The sequence below is a fragment of the Aythya fuligula genome, chromosome 9 (genome assembly GCF_009819795.1).
Source record: "Aythya fuligula isolate bAytFul2 chromosome 9, bAytFul2.pri, whole genome shotgun sequence".
NCBI classification, from domain to species: domain Eukaryota; kingdom Metazoa; phylum Chordata; class Aves; order Anseriformes; family Anatidae; genus Aythya; species Aythya fuligula.
Window position 1 is genome coordinate 11489970 of NC_045567.1, and position 20495 is coordinate 11510464.

A 20495-nucleotide genomic window follows, 5' to 3' on the forward strand; every position below is an offset into this window, starting at 1 on the left:
CACCCCCGAATAGGTAGCAGCTACAGCTGCATGCAGCTTCCTTAGGGTTATTTAAGGCGAGTTCACTGGGCAGGAAAGCCATTACCCAAACCCCATGAGCAGCCACCCCGTAGCAGCTGGGGCCAGGCAGCACAAACCCACCGCTGGGCTCCCTGCTCCTGCGGGCAGCCAGCCAAACAGGCTCAAGGAGAGCCACGAGGAATTTCACAAGAGCCAAATCCATGCAACACCCACTGGGAGGGAAAAAATAAATAAATAACAAGATGGATCACCCTCAGCTGTAGGAATCCCGACTTCAGTGGAGAACTCAGTCCCTATAAGGCCCGTGCCCAGCACAGAGCACCTGGAAAAGGACCTCCAGGACGTGCCCTGCCACATCAGCACCCGCTCCTCTGATCCAGTTACACCAAGCCCGAGCCGTTACTCAGAAGCCATTCAGAAAGCACCAGAAACTTGAGGCTGCACCGAGACCTACCGTCTGTCTGTTCTTCCAGTCCCCTCTTCCTTTCTACTGACTCATCTCCAAGTCGCTTGGTAGCGCCAGAGGAATTTTTGAGGAAGCAGAAGCCTGGTGGCTTTTCAGCATCAAACAATTTACCTTCCTAGTGGGCAAATCCCATTTATTTATATCGATCGCCCGTCCCTACAGGCTGGTTCAAGGATCAGGTCGATAGGTAAATGGGTTTTGAAATGACATTATGATGTGCTGGAAGACAGCCTCCCTGCAAGACGCTGGCTGGTGGGCAGGGGAGGGGAAAAGTAATACCACCACTGCGGAAAGGGAAAGCTGCATCACCACTGCTCTCCCCCCTCACAACACACTGCAGACAGAAAACTTACAGTCAGAAATTCACTGCTCTCACTTGTTTGCATTTTCCTTCAAAAAAGTTTCCATTAGTCTGGACTTCAAAGCAAAGGAAAAGAAAAAGATCTTAGAAAAACCTGCTTCCTCTGCACATCTGAGAGCAACGTCAAGAATTTAGCTGAGCTTAACAGTCTCACATACCTCTCCCCTACACGAGAGAGGAACGTAAGATCCTCTCAGGGCTGACCAATACAGCTGTTTTTACTAAAAACAATCTTCTCAGCAAAACACAAGCTTAAAAGAAAGCAAAAAATGCAGCTGTCCAAGTCACTGGGAGCAGGCATCTGCAGACAACTGCTGTGCTTGTGCACGAGCCACAAGAATCGCGCTGAAACCTTTTCTTCACGTACTACAGCAAAAACTAATTCGAAGTGACACTTCTCAGCCACTCTTCATTTAAGCAACATGTTGCTGGCACAGTTCAAATAATCGTGCTCAGCTCTGCAATTTAATTCACCGCAACCAACCTGCAGCCCTGGAAGTGAGAAGTCATTTCCCCCAACTTCACAGCAAGACTGTGTGGCTTTAACTTGGTGCAGAATATTTAAAGTACCTGATCTTTAGCGAACTGATAAAAAAAAGATGGGGGTGTTTGTTTTTTGTTTTGTTTTGTTTTGTTTTGGCATAGGCCACCTATAAGCAAGTGCACAGCAAGTTCACACAAGACCTACTTGTGTTTATCAAGCAAGGACAAGCAACTCCCAACTAATACAAACCATAACTAAGCCAAAATCCTGCTCACCTTAAAGCAAGACAAGTACCAATATCCAGGTTCCACTACACACCTTTTCCCTCCTCTTGACAGCTTTTTCCCCCATAAATTAAATGCAAGCATCACTTAAAAGCGGTGCTAGAGAACATCAGTTTAAATGCATAAAGGGTCAGTTACATAGAAGACAAAGATGCTTCAATGAGTTAATTAACCTGGAAAGAGAGGGCTTTGTGCAAAACGACATTCTTACATCTGGTTGAAAAGGCTTTTGAAGAGTGGTTTCTTCATTTCTTTTTGCCAGCAGCATGAGCAAGGCTTTTACAACACGCAAAAAAGTGGAAGAGATGATTTTCCAGTAACACATGGCAAAAGGCACAACCTGAGTCCTCGACATTCACAACCAAGCCAGAAACTTCATCTGGATTTCACCTGAACCACCCTTAGCCCCAAGGTGAATTAATTTTGGCATCCTTTCCTTTAACCGGACTGCAATGCCAACACATCGTGGCATTTTTGTAGTTCCAATGAAAAGCACGAGCAGGTCTCCACAGCCTGCCAACAGCCACCACCCATCTCACCCCAAATCCAAGGTGAGCTGCTGACAGCCAGCTCCTGCGCTTGGCTTGGTCAAACGCTGATCAGCGGGGACGGTGCTGAAGCTGGAGTCACCTCTTCCCAACAGGCAGGCCAGCTCGCTCCCCACACCGCCAGGTTTATCCACGCAGGATTCTGGATGATATTCACAGTCAAACAGTCCTGTTTGGAAAGGTCACTGCACCACCACACTGCCACGAGCACAGCTTACTGGTCCACCAGTCCCTCTCTCCCTACCAAAATGCTACCTTAAGGCGAGTGGGGGGTGAAAGACAACTGAGATGAACGAGGCCGGTCTTTGAGAGGCTGCTGCTTTGCTCCCTTCACAAAATAGCACAGGATCTCTCTGTGATGATGGGTAAAAAGAGGGTGCTGCAGACGTGCTCTCCCCCATCGGTGCTCTGGAGGAGTAACTGCCTGCCAGCAGCGTGCGGTGGCAAGGAAAGCTCGTGGTTATCACATGAGGGCGGTACACAGACTGATGAGTAATCAAACTCGAAAAGAAACGGGACGGGCTAGTGCAGCATAAAATGATATCCATTGTAAAGCAGTCATAAGAAGCTTAATGACAAGAATACATTTTGCTAATCTCATTAAGACATCTAAACATTTACTCTTTTCAGTTACCCTTGTCTCAGAAGGCATAAACTCATGACGGGGAAGGGGATGAAAAAAATGTTTTTTAGAAGTTTATTTCTAGCCCTGAAAGAACAGTTATTAAACAAAGTCAACAAATACAGTAGTTAATATTGCAGTAACAATTAAATAACATAATGGGATTAAATTACACAAAAGGCAACATTAAAATCTGAAGACAGTTAAAAAAAAATAAAAAGAAAGCTTGCACCCACTTCCATTTCCACCGACAGTGTGAGGGACAGAGGGAAAACAGACCAGAGACACTTATTCAACGCCAGCTGAAAAGACCTTTAACAGTTTTTGTTATTTTTTTTTACTGCCCCCAGCCACCCCCACCCCCTCTGACAAGGTAGCCCAGCATCTTGCAACTGCTCTGCCCGCACCTCCTGGGCCCCCCCTGCACCAGGGAGCAGGGGAAGCCCCCAGCACACCTTGCTACCACCCAGGCAGGTCAAAGTGCACATTCCCAGTGCCACGGTTGCTTTCAATGAGGAATCCAATTTATTCCATGATAACAAAAATCCCAGGAGTCAAACATTCCCTGCACACACGCATGCCAACCACGAGCTACCCAGCCCCGTACACCCAACCAGTCACACCACAGGACGTTACGCTCCCTACGTATTGCCTGCAGGCTGGATTAAAATCCAATTCAGGATCTTCTGCTGGCACCTAGGCGAGCGAGACGTATGGGAATCTCAGCACTTACAGAAGCAATCCCTTCCTTTTCAGCATCTGCTCAAACTCCAGCTATTCGCAATTTGTCTACCCTAGACAAGTCGAGCAGCAGCAAGTCTTAAAAATGCTCGTCTGCTCCCTCCAGGGAAAAAAATGTGGCTTGCTTTTTTTTTTTTTAATTTGCAGACACACACAGCTGACATCATTAGAGAAGCATTGCCCAGCCCACTAAGACACAAAAGTACGGCACAGCAACCTTCTTGAAGCTTTCCTTCCCTGCCAGCTCTGTCACTATCCAGCTCATCTCTGACTCCAGCTGCTGGCAGCAGGTGGCAAGAAACATCACCCTTTAACAACACCACTGCTGCGTGGGGCTGGGGAGATGCACACTTCGCAGCTGCAGGGCTAAACACCGTGCTGGGTCACACAGCAAGCACCGAGATATGTGTTGTAAAACTCCTGGATCGGGCTAAGTCCTGTTTGCTAGGATGACTGTAAGCTTGGAAACCATCTCCTAAGTACGCTAAATGGGACAAATTTCATAATATAAGTTTAAAACCATTCTCATTCATCAATAAAAGTGAACTAATAAGTTAAAATTACTTATGATTTCATGTTCCTCTATTTAAAAAAAATTCTAAATTTCTCACAAGTTATACTTATCTTACTGCCTAGTCTGTGCCATCAAAAAAAAAAAGAAAGAAAAAGAAAAAAAAAAGAAAAGCCCCCACCTTAACTCTAGCACAAGGAGTTTCACAAAGTCCATTGCCAGCAATGGACCGAGGGAATCATCAGTAAGACAATTTTCTTTTCCTCAGCCAAGCTTCCTTGCTACTTCATTTGATCAGGAAGCCAGACACGTTCAAACCAGGGGCACTACCATTACAGTGTTACAGGGTCTGGGGCTTGCAGGACCTTTTGCCTGGGAAGAAGATTTATTTATTTGCCTGAAACGCGACACTATCTTGAATTTTAAACTGTAGCTATTCTCACACTTACAGCTAGAGGGATTTTGTCCTCTGATGTCGTAGCTAGCGTCATTTACTTGGGTGCCTACCACACAAGAGCAGAACACAAACTGAAACGTGCGTGGCACTGCAGTTCCCTGCACAGTAAGGCATCTTGTTGGTACAAAGCCACCTCCTAGAAGCTGATGAGTTACACCAGGCATTTTGGGACCCTAGCCCTGCTTCCCCTCTCCCCTCAAAAGCACAAACAGGCTCAGCAGTTCTGGCTGGCTGCTCTCAGCTGGAAGTTAGTTTTGTCATACCTTGGCTACCAGTCCCCATGCAGTTATTTCTATCATTACACGAACACTGACATTATCTGAAAATGATTTCTATCTTTTGCCAGCAACGTTTGTAAAAGTGTGCGTAAATTTTATTTGGGGTCCTCTGTCAATACCCAGCAAGTCTGTCCATCCCAGGTCCTGCCCACTGGGAAAGTGATAAAATCCTGGTAAAGTCATGGGTTATTCTTTCACAGAATCATTTGGCACATTGTAACTACAGTTAGTTCTTCATTAAACTGTTTGGGAAGTTGAAATGCATAGACTGCAGCGCCGAAAGTAGCCAGGGGGCACAGACTCTTTTACACGTGCCCCATTAACACTCCAAGAAATCAACCACTGAAGTCACTCACTGTCCCTCAGAAGGAGGCACTTTTTCTTGCATTGGATGTTCGACTTCAGCCACTCTGGCTGGCATGTTTTCAGTGAGGAAGGATCAGCGTGACACATCAAGTCTCTTCAGCCTCCAACTAGCCAGCCAAACGAGCCCCATCGATGTCTGAAGGCACTGTTCTCCCTCCTCAGCCTCCGTCTTCTCAGAACAGCGCTTTGGCATTTCCAAGTGTTCATACTCTTCTGTTCGAACTATATTAAAAAAAACATCCTGCGTCTTCAGTGTCCTCATATCTGATTACTTGTTTTGATTTCATTAATACAAATAGAGCACATACAAAATTGGAAAAAATAGCTCTAATACTTAAATTCTGACAACACCATAGGTTGATGCATTATTTGCTTGGGGAAAAAAATTACAACATATACAAAAATGTATTTGATACAAAGAAGGGAAATGTAAAATAAAAAAGTCAAAGGCACCAGCATAACTTCCAAAGCCAAAGTCAGAGAACAGATACAATACGTGTGTTTGAACCACCCACCACACCAAGCAAAATATCCCTTAAGCGTCTGGCCAGCAAGTCTAATGGGAAAAAAGAGCACACAGGAAGACAGCTGGAACTGTTTTCTTGCCCTGACTATAGTTGATCATTTGATCATAAATAAAGTATCTGACCCTTACCTACATATCCAAAAACTGACATCCAAAGACTTGACCAATCGTGAGGTTTCTACAAAGAGGCCACATCTTTGATTAAAAGTCCACAGAGCACAGGCATACGAAAAACAGTTGAATACTTCTCTTCCCCCTCTCTCCATACTCGTCTTAAAAAGCAAAATACATCTCAACATATTATGATTTCTTAAGTAGACAAGTTGTTAATTCTACAGTACAGTGACAGCTAGTCTGTAAAGGGAAGGAGGGGCAAGATGTACCTTCACATTTGTCACATTTGCCATGAATCTAGTTATATGGGAGCTTACTAGAGAGATTTAAAAGTAAACAGGTAGAGGGGAGGAAGAGGAGAATGCAAGAGATCAGCAGGTAAAATTAGCGCTGCTCTCTGAAAGCTTGAATCGGTCATTCAAGTATTGAAAGTACCCAGAAGGGTACAATGAACGGGAGCTGTTACAGCAAAGTCATTAAAACCCTTAAAACCCTGGGCACAGTAAGTGGCATTTCTGGGCTGTCTGGAGAAGAAGAAAAAAAAGAAAAAACAGAAGGGCCAGTAATTCAGTCCTCAATTCCTTCTGGACCCCAGAAAGGGATCACTAGAGTCACCACAATTTATTTTGGGCGTCTTCTGGATGAGAGTTTCTTCCCTTTTGCAGATGTTTCCCACCCCCCCAGCAAATCTCCTCCCTCCCCCCAGAAGTGTAACAATTTCATATATTATAAAGATTTGTAAAAAACAAACAAACAAAAAGATGGAGGCCGTGGCAATAATGTTAGCGGTTACTCTTCATTGCTTCTTTGGCTGCCAGGATCAGTGGCGTCAAGCTAGACAGAGGTTTGGCCAGTTTCAAAAAGGGATGCTGCCAGGAAGAGAGAAACACAGTAAATTAGTAAAAGACCATTTAAAAAGCCACACAGCACTTTTCCATAAAAATAAAGCAGCATAAACACTATCAATGCACAGCTCCTGAAGGGACAGATCCAAAGAATGCAACAGTTCATAGCACCCTTAGTCGGCTAATCATTCCTTCTCTTCCCAAAAGAGCCTCAGCCTTTCTTTTCCAGTAATTCACCACAAAGAGGTTCCTTGGTTAAATGCCTTCCCTCAGTCCTACTGTGCTCACTTCAATGTCTCTCTTACAGTAAATTCAAAAATTACTGGATAATTTAGCAGTGGCAGAACAATGGCACAGACTACTATCAGAAAGACTAAGTATGATCTTTGATGACTGTGGTTCCTCCCAAATTACTCTCCCCTGGAGTCCTCAGGGGAAAACACAAAACGGAAGAGGGCGTCAAGTCTACCTTGCCATTTATCAGAGGCATACCTTACAAGTGGCCTCCATATCTCAGGCTGTGATAGAAGCTGACTCTTACCTGTAACAATTCTTTGGCTGATCCTCTTTTCTCAACATCCATCTCCAAACATCGGTTTAAGAAATCCCGGAATATTGGGGATAGTTTCTCGGGGTTCTGCAGCTCTGGTGTGCCATTAGTTGCTATCAAATACAAAGCCTGCAAAATGAGAAATATCGTACAATCAAGCCAAGTCTTTAAAAGATGTCATACTGATTCGCCTAGAGGCAATTCCTTAGTCTAGACGAGAAAGGGTTCTGCAGTCTACTTTGCCTCCCCCTGATGAGATGAAGAATTTTAAGAATGCCAGTTATAGGTAGCTGCGACCTATTCTTGCTAGTAGCAAAATAACATTCAAAATCTTTTGGCAACAGATACTTAAGAGATACATCTACATACCTTGGCAAAGAAAATATTAGACTGACACAAACAGCATTTTTCAGAACCTAATGGATTTACCTTCCCTAAACTAGCACAGGAGACTGAACACAAAGTCTACTTGTTTAGTTTACAAGCTGGTACAATTGCTGTGCTTCACTTGTCTTCTGAACAGAAGAACTGCTGAGTACACATTTAAGACAGTTGTCATTCTTTTGGGAGGAATTTTCTTGCTCCACTGAAGCTCGTCATCTTTTGGGGTTGATTTCTTTTTAACGTAAATGCTATCAAGAATCACACTGAGTCCATTAAAATATTCACATGGTAAACACCCACAAATAATTCTAGCCACGTCTGGACTTCTTACCCTCAGGGGGTTTTCATTGAGGTACGGGGGTTCTCCTTCTACCATCTCAATAGCCATGATGCCCAGAGACCAGATATCCACTTTAGGGCCGTAGGCTTTCCGTGTGACCACTTCAGGAGCCATCCAGTAAGGAGTTCCAACCATAGTGCTGCGCTTGCTCTGCTCTGGGGTTATCTGAGCACAGAAACCAAAGTCGGCTGTAGGATAACAGAATTTAAAAAGAAGTTAAATAAGTGCATCCCGTGTAAGCGGACTTCCTAGAAGACTTCTCTATTACTACACATATATTATACTCCTCCACATTTGAGGGGCTTGGGAGGGAGAGGGGACTTTTCTTTCTTCCCCACCACATTCTCCATATTACGAACTTGAGTGTGCAAAACGGGTATAAAACCTTAAGGTGTTTAAGCAGGGCAGACTTTTGTTGAATGAAGGTAAAGCTTTTTGTCCACTGGAGTAGGGACATAAGTATTATCCTGCAGAAGAATGGTATTTTGCCCAGTCCTTCCTTCAATATTCCTAGACTGGTAGCAGCCAAAACAAGAAATCAAGCAGAACACCAAGGGCAACTCTTCTGTGCACAGCAAATATGTTATACAGCCTGAATGAAGTAACATGAATCTACAAACCATAGCTTCTGCCCTGCTAAACAGATTTTAATTCTGCAGCTACTGAGTTCAGCATTTCACAGCAATTTGGCCATCAAATACAGGTACTACAGCTGACAGAGACATAGAAACAAGGCTACCCCACTCAGCGGAAGGAACCTAGACAAACAAACCTTTCCACAAGGTAACTACTGAAGAGAACAACCACACTCAAGAAAACAAGAAAAGTCACCTATTCCTATAGCCTTCAGGTGCAGCAGCAATGCATGTTCCATCATGTTACTTTATCCAGCTGCAGCACTCCCACTTCCCAGGCATGTAAAGCATCAATAAGAACACAGTTAAGGCAGGAACCAGATTTTACCTTATTATTGACACTAAGTTTGAGAGAGAGAGAGAGAAAGAGAGATAATTTTAAATTTTGAATCAATTTTGAAAGTGTTATGCCAAGCAGTACCGACAAAAGAGCCACAGTTCTGGAAATGCTAAGTTGTACCAAGAGGACAGTGTAACACAGAACTACCCCCGCCCCAACTGTTAAAACGCTGCCTGAAGAAAAAAAAAAAAAAAAAGCAAACCTACAGAAGCTGCAAAGTTTCTTGCCAGCATTTCTTCCAGTCAGGCCTTTCAGGAGGTGTCATACCCAACTAAAAGCACAGCCTATGTCAACAAACACACCAGAGAAGCAGCAGCAGTGTCTATCTCCTGACCTACCAACAGGGCCTTCAGCACCATCCCACCACGAAAGAAAACACAGGCAAGATGTAGATCCCAGTTTAGCCAGTAGTATAGGTAGAGAACTAGTGGTGAGGGCAGCTTTACAGCCATCCTCTTTCTGGGAAGGATGCATGCTTTACAGCCTCCACTAGGTGCTGTCTCCTTCTAGGAGACATTACCACATCATCTATCTAAATTCTAGACAGCCCTAGAAAGTGCTCAGGTAGCAGGCAGGTTGGCCACTCTTCCTGCTCCTGTTGCCAGAAGCCAGAAAAAAAAAAAGAGCTTGAAGAAAGAGCAACTTCTACCATCCACCTAACCAACTCGTAGAAGCTCTATAACCACACAGGCAGAGGGCTAGCCTCAACACAAAACAATTACAATACCTCCCCTTCACATAGCACATTTTATAGCTAACTCCTCTTTTTGCCTGTCTCTCCCTCCTTTTCTTCTCCCACTCTCCTGCTGGGGCCAGTGCTTCTTTACACAGGCTGCTACCCTGTCCATTCACAATGCTCTTCTTTGCATTGACAGCTCTTTGATTTTTGAGCCTTCCTCAGCTAACTGCCACACCCTCTATTTTAACTATTCACTTATCAGCATCTGAACCTATTCAACTTGTGCATAAACACATAACACCTTTAAAACAAACAAACTCCTACACAAGCGAGCAGCACATCCAACGATGCTGCTCAGCAAGCCAGGTTGCTCATAACCTTTCCTCAAACTCCTTCTCATAACTGACATGAGACTGTAAACCACCTGAGTAAGGAATACTGCTGGGATGCATTTTCATGACATTTCAAACTCCTAACCAACTCTAAAAACACCATGCCTTAACTCTTTGGTCATTTGATGCTTTGTACATTCCCATATACCAGAAAGTCAGGTAATGCCCCTCTCTCTCAACGATCCTGAGCACTACTTTACATGCTTTCAATATATTTCTATTGCCACACATGTTTACACACACCAGAAACTGACTTACTGTACACAAGTTCATGCATGCATGACAGTTACCTGAAAAGCAAGTAGTTTCTTTTGTCATTTCATGATTTTATTAATGAAAGTGTATTACACTTTCAGTCCCAGAAAAGGAGACCCAGGACAGGCGCAGCGTAAGACTAAACTGCAATATAAACGGTTAATAATATACAGTTTTCTCATTAGTGACCTTCTAATGAAAAGGGCAAAACATGAAAGGCAAGTCATGGCAATCTGAAAAGATGAGCAAAGCAACTGCAGTTAGCTGCAGCTCTTCTCTTGCAATCATTTCCATCTTTGCTTCACTGTGTTGCCAGTTACTTCATATTTACCAATATTTATGTGGCAACAAGCTTGCTTCAACATCCTTCCGGAGTAACACTCTCAGCCCTAGTCTGAGGGCCCTCGGAGTTTCAATGTTGCCTACCTGGGAGTTACACACTTTATAACATGGAATAAATTTCTGTTACTCGTATCCAATAAAAATGCACCTCAATTTCTCTGTCAGCTCTCCTCCTACTGATGTACACTCTCTTAAGCAAAGTTTACTGGGAAAAGGAAAACAGAACACAAACAAGTTTCTGGTACTCACTTAGTTTAACTGATCCATCCATTCCTAGCAGCACGTTGTCACTCTTAATGTCTCTGTGGATGACCTGGTTGGCATGTAAGAACTCAAGTGCTTGCAAGCACTGGATGAGGGAACAAAAAAAAAATAAATCAGCATACAGAAGAACAATTTCTCTATGTGAATATAAATTCAAAAGCAATGCTTAACCCTCAGACAGTGTTGAGGACAAAAATGTAACAGGTGTTATTTAGAATAACCAGCAGAGGAAGCTCTTGTGCTAAAAAAAAATACCCTCCAGATCTCATGAGGTCAAAGATGATTTAATCTGAGAAATTCTCTGCTGTCTTAACAAACCCAGAAATTCTTCTCCTTGTTACCCAGCCATCATCCAAGATGTTCCCAAAAAATCACAGATGTTAATTTTGGTACAAGCCATTTTAACAAGTTCATGCTACAGGAACTGTAAGGGACTAAACGAGAGCCTTTTAGCCTGAAGTTTCATCAACAAGAATGCTTCACTCTCAACCTGCAAGCAACCTTTACCGCAGCAAAGGCTGTACAACATCTTCATTATGAACATCACTAGTATTGGTTTTGCTTGTTTCTAGATTAAAATCTTTCTGCCTAAAATCACAATGAAATTTAATTTTGCTATCTGAGAATAAAAGGCAAAAATACATATAAGATATTCTCTTTTAATATAAGCAGAACATCTACCATTTGCAACTTGGCACGGGTGTGATCCCCAGCAAGTGTTTTGTGCCTTTGTTTGCTTTAGTAAAGTAGTACAGATTTGCAGAATGAAGGGTATGTAACATTCTGGGCAGCAGTGTTCCCATGAAATACAGTAGCTCAATATTAGACTTTTTTCCTCAGAAAAAGTAACTATTGTTACTGTACATAGTTACTTTCATTTCTCTGCTTCCAGCTCTGGTTTCTCAGGAAATCATTACCTGTCCGTACATGTTAATGTACAAGTTTGCTTTCCATCCCCTCCCTTTGGGTGAATCATCAAAAGCAGATGTCATGCCAATGTAGCCAAATGAGCTTTTAAATGTCTATGCTTCTCCTGCACAGCAGATAATACAATTACTTTCCCCTCTGCCGTAATAAATCAAGCCTGAGCTGGATGCTGACACACTGACTCAGGTCAGAATTAGCTGATGACTTGTGACATCAGCTATTTTTAACTCTGATACCATACTGAAATCTTAAAATTACACCAGCTATAATTTTCTGGAGAATTATTTTCATGAGAAATCCATAAAGAAAGTTTAACCATTGCAGAGCTACAGATTTCACATACTATGAAAATAGCTACTAAAACAAGACAGGGACAGTCTGCATCAAGTTCATCTTTATGTGCTCCATCATTTAATATTCTCGAACATCCAGCTCAAAATTGGTATCGTTCTTTTGTGTTGTAAACACAATTTTCCGAGTTAGACTCATTTTGCTATTTTCTGTGCATATTTCTAATTTAAATATTGATTTCTGCTCTCGGTATCGTGCATTCTTCCTAACTGAACACAACTGTTGCAATTATCTTAATGTACACGCACCATAAAACCTCAGTGAACAGAATGCACCTTCATTCCTCTACTCATCAAATACAATTCTTACCTCTCTGCAAACAGCAGCAATCTGTGCTTCATCCATGCATGTTTCTGTGACCACATCTGTTAGTGAGCCTCCAGCTAGATACTCCATCACCACAAACAGTTCGTCTCCTACAAGGTAACTACAAACGAAAAATGAAAAGCACGCCTGTTTGCCATCACGAGAGATCAAGGAGTGAAAAATGACTGATAAGAACACTGTGACTTCTGGTCAAGGAAATGATTTGCAAGGACTTCAAGGCAAACGTAAAGAAAGTTGATTTCTGGTAAGTAACTTGAAATGTCAATGCTGACAACAAAACCCCGCTGCTTCTTACTACCTCACTGGGCAGGATAACATAGAATCATTTAGGTTGGAAAAGACCTTTATGATCATCAGGTCCAACATCCCACATCTCATGCAGAACACAGTGTCTTCCAGCTGTACTCCTGTCCACCACTGATCCACAACTACATGCAACATTGCATTCATGACAGAAGGCTTGTTACGGAATCATTAGACCATTTCCCCATAAAAGATTACTTTGGAAAAAAAAAAAGTCACTCTAAATACAGTCATTTGTTTTTAAGACTCTGAGATACAGAAAGGTTGAGTCTATAACCAGAATATCAAGTTAAAACCTCTGACCCCCCCCCCCCTAAGAACAAAGGAATCTGCCAGCTGTCTTCATTTACCTGTCCAGGAAGTTGACTATGTTGGGGTTCTTTAGCTCCTTCATTACCAAGATCTCATTAATAATCAACTCCTTCTTGGGCTGTTTCTGCAGGTTTATCTGTTTGATAGCAACCTGACGAGGACAAAATGAAACAGCCATCACTCAAACCTGAGTATCAAAATCTTGCAGTCATTCTAAATACAATAGAAGCATAGGAGAGGTGAGAGATTCTATAACAGAATTAGGGAGTTTGGAACAGCTGGCAGGCTGTTTATTTATGAGGGTACAACTCTCTCTTATAGCCAACACCATACTCCAGCAGCTGAAAAGATCCACAAATTTAGCAAATCAAACTTTCAGGAGATAAAAAGATAGTTGCCCAAATTTATATCAACAGGCCTAAAGCAGAACAGATTCTCATAGCAACTAAGAGTTTCTTTCCAATGCAAGGAAAGCAATTTGTTTTTCCATCTTCTTCTGACTAGATTAGTGTTTGGGCATGAAAATGCTGGGAGGCAGAAGGAGATGCAAAAAACAGCGTGGACAGAAAAGACTGAAAGAACACTTCTACAGAATAAGCACTGAAAATGCAGCAAACTATCAAACAATGAAGTGGGAACATTTGAATCTACAGCAAAATAAGGAGTAAATTGTTATCACGGTACAAGCAACAGAATTAGCCAAAGTTTGAGAGACAACTCAGGAACAGAGAACTGAAATGATCTGCCAGCAAGATATAAAAAGGCATTGTGGTAGTCAAGGTTGGTAAAGAAACATCAATTGCCTGTAGTGACTGTCATAGGGGAAATGTTGTGAGACATAATGCTCTTGGGGAAAAGAAAGACCGGAAAACTCTCCCAAAGCAATTAAGACAAAAAACTATCCCAGAGGGAGAAGGAAAGATAAAGAACCATCTTGTCCAAGAAATAATTTAACTAGGGCATGTGTTCCAGACTCTAAAATAAAGAAGAATTGTCCCAAGTCTGTTCAGTTAGCTGTAACACTTTAAGGATGCAGTTTGAAGCTTTACAAGATAACTTATCCATGAGACCAAAACTGCAGTGTTAACACAAGGACTGATGCGATCTCATAGAAACAATCATTAACACACTGGCAAAGGCATCAAAAAATAAGAGAACTTGTGGCACAGAATCACAAAATAACTAAGATTGCAAGGGACCTCAGTGCAACCCCTTGCTCAAAGTAGGGCCAACTTAGAGCTGAGGGCCTTGCCCAACCAAGTTCTGAATGGAGATGTCAAGGAGCAGGGACACTCCACAACCCCTCTGGAGCCCCATCCTATGCTGGATTAAAATGACTGTGAGAAAAACAGACTTCTAATATCCAACCAGAAGGCCCCTTTCGGCATTGTGTGTTAACTCTTGTCCTGCCACGTGTAGCTCCATGTTCTCTACACCTTCCCCTGCTAAGCAGCTGAAAACAGCAATGAAATCCTCCTCTGGCCTTCTTTTCTTACCAACGGACAAACCCAATTGTTCCCCAAAAGCTTCCTTCTCTTCCTTCGACAGAGAGCATCAGGGAAGCCAGACTATGCCATCAGTTTAATGCACGAAGGAAGAGACCACAAGCAATCAACCATCAGACCACCTGCCTGACAAGAAGCAGAGAAGGTCTAAGAATGGAACTCAGACAAAAAATCCACTCTGCAGTGAGAGGACACGAAGCACTGCAGTGTGTAGAAGGCAAATTAAGAGAGAACGTACTGAGACAATTGAAAGGCTTATGTTTATTGTGATGCGGTATCCCACTCCAGTGCTGGTAGATGTGGTTACTGATGAAAGGGTAATTACTTATCAGTGACCTAACAAATGGCTACTTTCAGCCTTTTCAAGGAAAACTAGACAAAAACTGAATTTAAAGAGAAGCATTTAACTCCTACAATTTTAGTCCTGGGGAATCAGAGATGATCCCTGGATGACACGCACGCAGAATGTTGCTGATGTCATCATCTTTTCAAGACAGGTTTGGAAGCATCAAGTAGAAAAAACAGAGCAGAATGTGGAGAAGGCATTTTAATTAAAACAAAGGAAAATACAGGCACAAGTTATTTCCAGATAAGGTACAGATAATGTGTATCAAACACCTCTACTAAAACAGGACTACAGAAGAGGTGTTGAAAGACTAAAAATTTTATTTCTGAAAATCCAGGGACCCATTGCCCACAATACTTGAAGGATAAACTGTTTTCAAAACCCACATCTGGCACATCTCACTCCCTCTGCTTTTCACTGGAGAGAAAAAAAAACTCTATTTTTAGCTTTCCATCATCTGATTACTACAAAACAAGGCACACACTGTTACAAATGACTGTGACAAACATTCTTTTGGGAGGTAACAGCAGAGATTGGAGCCACAGAAAGAAACCTAGTCAGATTATTTCAGCCACCTACAGAAGAAAATATTTATGGAAAAAGTATTTCCTTTGCAATGAGCACAGCAGTCTTACCTCCTGTCCCGTTGCCACATCAATAGCTGTGAAAACTGTACCTGAAGCCCTGTGAAGAAAAAAAAAAAAAAAAAACACGTTACAGCCAGCTGAGTCTCTGTGTAAAACATGCACGTGAACAGACAAATCACAAACACAAAATTGTGTTAGCTTTCAATGTTGCAAGAACTTTATCAAAAAGTTGTTAAAAATAAGCAATATCATAGAAATGCCAGTCAGTTGAGGCAAATTAATCAGAAGTACACTTGTTTCTGAGACAAACTGCACTGAAGATGCCTAAACCCCTACAACTTGTGCTGATCCCTATGATCAGAAAAGCTGGGAAGCCCCTTCTGTAGAAGGCACTCCTTTGCACTCCTTTTCATCTTCCTCCAGGGGAAGCCCTCCCACAAACAGACATATTTGGAAAGTATAGAGTATGAGTCAGCTACATATAATCAAAGCCGGAGAAGCTAGAGTTGAATATACTTTTGGCTCAAAAGAATCCATAGGAACACTAGAGCAATAAATTAGTCAAGGCAGCATTGTTAGTTTAGCAGGCAGAAAGCCTTCCGATATAACCCCAAGCTATTCAGTAGTCATGTTACAAAACGGATGAATGCATCTTACTGGGAAAGGAGAGGACTAAATACACCCAGAGAGAAGTCACAGTGCTCTGCTTTTGCACTTAGAGACAATTTGGAAGTTCTACCACTGTAAAGCCTTCACCGTCTGCCTATTACTGCTTAATACAGCCAACGTTTCTGCTTGCTTCAGGAAGTGGTGGCTACCTGACAGAATCAGAGAGATCGCCTTTAGCACTGGCTCACCAGGAATACAAGTAGGGATGAACACTTACCCCTGCCCAATTTTTTCATATCTGGTGTACTTTTTCTTGGGATCACCTATGCTCACAATAGTGCCTAAAAAAGGAAAGAAAAAAAAAAAAAGAAAAAACAAAGAAAAACATTTTCTTATAAAATCTTAGAAGAGTCGTGGATTTTGGAAATATTCTTTGCTACTGTAGCACGGCATTGACTGTTTGTCAGCTCATGTTAAAAGATGCATAAATCCCACCGTTCCCCTTCAGTGGGAATGGCATGAGCAAGATACCTCCAAAAGTGGGTCAGCCCATGTAGTGAAGTCTGATGCATGAACTGCCAACGGTTCCTGATTCAGTTCCAGTTCCAAAAGGCCCAGTCTCAGTCATTATACTTGTTTAGAGTAAAACAAGACAGATCATGCTATTTCCCACTAGTATTTCATCTTAATGATAGTCTTCCACACAGCAAAACCCCATATGAGATTATGATGAATCTATGAGGTTAGCCTGCTCCAGAAACCAGTCAGTTCCTGACTTAAGCACAGGAACATTAATGCGGTGAAAAATTATCTCCAAGAAGATTATGGAACAAGCTACAACAGAAACTGGAATATTTTACATTATGATGGATATACTGCACATGTGGATAACATTATCACTACTGAACTTTAATCAAAAAAATAAAAGAAAAAAATAACTACAATGTTTTTTTTTACCCTTTAGGGCTCCAAGGCATTGCTATTAGCAAAATTTCTGAATGCAGCTCCTCTCAGCTACTGTCTGACACAAAACTAAGCAAGCACAGTATTCACAAACCCTTACACAGAAATAAGGGTAAGGGCAAAAGCTTAATTCCCACTGCCCCAGCAGTTCTAAAGCATCCATTTATCTGAAAAAAAAGACACCTACGTAGTTTTTCCATGATCTCTTCATCTGACATTTTGGTCTTCTTTTTCTGCTTGTCACCTGATTTCGTCCCACTGTCGACAGAAGTGTCACCAGCTGATGCAGGGATGGGATCAATTACAGACCGTGTATAAATCTGTTGTTAAGACAGAACATTTACTCATTTAATTGAGCATTTTCTTTATGATCACTGACTTTCAGTTGCAAACGATCACCATTCTTCAAAGATCACTAAGCAACATTTTACGTAACAGCTTGCAGGCAGAAATGAGACCTGAAAAACATTACATTCCAGGAAGTCGAGATGCTGGCAACCTTACTGGCCTCTAAATGAAAGAGGCAGAGGCTTCCTGTACAGAGTGGATGCTAGCAGATTAACTTCCACAGCCAGCCTTTTTCTGGGTTTTCTATTTGCTTGTTCTTTGTAACCCACGCTAGTTAAAAGGAAGGGCCCTTTCATCTATTTATTACATTCCTGCAATTTCCAAGTCTCACAGAACAAATCACTATTTAATGGCAAGACCAACTACTCCTAAGATTTAAAGGAAAAACACTCACACTTCACCATGAAAAGACACATAAATGTCTGGGAATTTCCCAGTTGTCCCTGGTTCAGGGGAATTTTCTTGGAACTTTATTCCATTTCCTCTGGAGGAGACCTGCACCTGAAAAACTATGCAAGCTTACAGCCATGCACAGCTATCCCAGCAATACCAAACCATAGACCTGTCACACTGTATTTGTTCACGTAGCCCAAATCGGCAATTCTAAAGCTGTATGACTTGACAAACACACACAAATCGCACTTTTGTGCTCCTGGAGTGAAAATAAGTTGGCAACAGAGCAGCAGTGTGTACATCTGCCCTGGTCAAAAAATTAGATGTGCTAACCAGGATTCCTGGGACTCTGCTAGCCAGATGTGCAGTTCAGGATAATCACAATGAAACTTAAACAACTTCTTAAGCATTTTGCTTTTCACCTAATACTGATGACCTTGTGGGAGAAATAAGCATTCAAATCCTAAATTTGAATTTCTGTGGGCTTACATAGTACATTAGGTGAGGCTACCACTCTGTAATCAAATAAAAAGAATAAATGCAGTACACTCATCCTACTGTACTGTGCAAAGATACAGAAACTAGACTTTGTTTTTTAGGACTAAAAAGCCTCCTCCTTGCATCTTGGGTTGAAGGACAAGCATAACTGACTCACTGCAACATAAGCCAACAAACTAATCAGCGTTAACTTCAAGATTTCTGATCCAAGTTGTATCCACAAATTATGCATTTTCTTGGCAAGCACATGTGAATAAGAACCCAATTTCTCCATAAAAGCTTAAAACAGGTCACTTCACAAATAAAACACTTTGCAATAACAAAGAAGGAGAAAAAGTTCCACAATATTGTGAAATGCAAGTCTGCACTGTAAATTTTACAGCCACTCACCGATTTGGTGTGATCTGGCCGCGGAGCAATAACAGGAGGAGGTGCTTCTTCATCATCGTCATCATCATCTGCCACAGCTGTTGATGGCTCCGAACCTTTGGCATTGGTCTACATTTTTTTCAAAGTTAAAAATTATAAATACAAACAAAATCATCTCCCCCACAGTGTAAAATACTTATTTTTATTATTATTAATATTTTTATATGAAGATAAAAAAAATCTGACTGATATCAAAAGAAAAGGATAGAAAAGGTGCACTATTACATTTCATTACAAGACTCACATATTTTTAATCCAGTGAAATATGCTTTCTTGACCCCCTTTTATTGTGGATTAAGAACATAAATCTCATTTTGTTTTATATTACAAGATCAGTTATATAACAAATACAGAAAGTATGACACTGTACATGCTTGAGAAGAAACAAAGAAGAGTAAACTCACTCACCGTTGGTGTTCCTGAAGGGAAACCATCTTTTTCTAAATAGCAAAAACAGAAAAAACAAAATCATTACAAAAATAATGAGGTGTACAGAGTAAAGAACATGGTCCACTTTAGAGATTTCCTCATCTCTCAGAAAGCACAATTTGATGGTTTCCCAACTTGCTCTTCACCTCACTTGAGCACCCACAAAGAGTTTTCCAAACTCAGCATCGCGCATCACTCATGTGTCCTGTCTTATTGAGATGTGAAAGCAGAATCAAATGGATATTTCTGTTCCCTTAAGCTGTATTTTGAGTGAAGGCTGAGGACACTACAAAGCCTTATTATTAAGTTATTTTCAGAATGCAAATGATTTGGAAGAGAACTAGATAAAAGGAACTGCGTGCATTTGTAGGAGTCATTCTCTCAGCCCCCCTCCATACAGCTCTTGACCTAGGAAGAACAACTTGCTCTGCATCTTTGGTGTCATTGCACAGGAGACAGAAAAATGCAAGTTCACAGACAGCAAGCATCTAAATACATGTTCCAATCTCAGACTGGAAGATCAAGATCTCTGGTACAAAACCAATTAATCACAGTTACAGAGTGCCAGCTTCATAAACACAGCCCATTAATTTGGGTTGCTGTCTTAAATATCCAGTTCCATTTCTTCCCCTCTCCACTTAAAACAGGAAATAAACTGGACAAAGCCAATTTCCAGTAAGTTTTAGATCCATCTTCAAATGTTTGTTCCTCATTGAAAAGTAGCTTGCTCTTTCAGCATTTGAATCTGATTTATTATCCCCAGAGAGGAAGATGGATCCAAACACCCAGCTCCCCCTTCAGTATGCCTTGTGCATCTCACCTGGAGCAGAAAAACTCAGATACTTCTGCTTTGCTGTGTCTTTGGAGTCGTAGAATTTCAGCACATCTAGTACTGCCTGCGGGTTTTTCTTCTGTTCTAGCTTCGTGATATTTGAGGTCTGTAGCAACCGAGCCCATTGCTCTGGCATTCCCTGAAATAATATATGATTTAAGCCTTTATCCAGCATTTTGAAGAGATTTAAAAATGAGAACAAAATTATTTCCTCCATACAATGTATAGCAGGTACAGCCTTAAACACACCAACAGGTAGGATGGGGTTAATGGGAACATAGATGGGTAATAAAATATAAATTGAGCTACAGCTGAAATACCTCCTGACTGCTCAGTGTCTCAAACGTTCAGGGGCTCCAGCCCGCTGTCTCATCATGACAGAACACCTTTCAGGTGTAATCAGTCAGTCATGAGGAACAGGACTACAAAAGCACTCAGTAGAACCGGTGTTAAAAAATACTGAAAGTGAACTCATGAGGGTACTTCTCTTCCCCACGGTGTTTCTCAAAGGCTGCCCCACATGATACAAAG

The 20495-nt window shown here is 41.7% G+C and overlaps 1 protein-coding gene across 1 annotated transcript in view; it reads right to left on the minus strand.

The window, feature by feature from the left end:
• Positions 1-4845: 4845 nt before the first annotated feature.
• Positions 4846-20495, minus strand: part of PAK2 (p21 (RAC1) activated kinase 2) — a 42717-nt gene continuing 27067 nt past the window's right edge. The window contains exons 4-15 of the mRNA XM_032193024.1: positions 19953-20103; positions 19112-19143; positions 18665-18772; positions 17223-17355; positions 16350-16413; positions 15512-15560; positions 13064-13176; positions 12393-12510; positions 10791-10890; positions 7890-8086; positions 7166-7303; positions 4846-6648 (exon numbers count right to left, since the gene is read on the minus strand). Of these exons, the coding sequence (XP_032048915.1) occupies positions 6562-6648; positions 7166-7303; positions 7890-8086; positions 10791-10890; positions 12393-12510; positions 13064-13176; positions 15512-15560; positions 16350-16413; positions 17223-17355; positions 18665-18772; positions 19112-19143; positions 19953-20103 (1290 nt within the window). The 3' untranslated portion in view covers positions 4846-6561. The remainder of the gene's footprint in view (positions 6649-7165; positions 7304-7889; positions 8087-10790; positions 10891-12392; positions 12511-13063; positions 13177-15511; positions 15561-16349; positions 16414-17222; positions 17356-18664; positions 18773-19111; positions 19144-19952; positions 20104-20495) is intronic.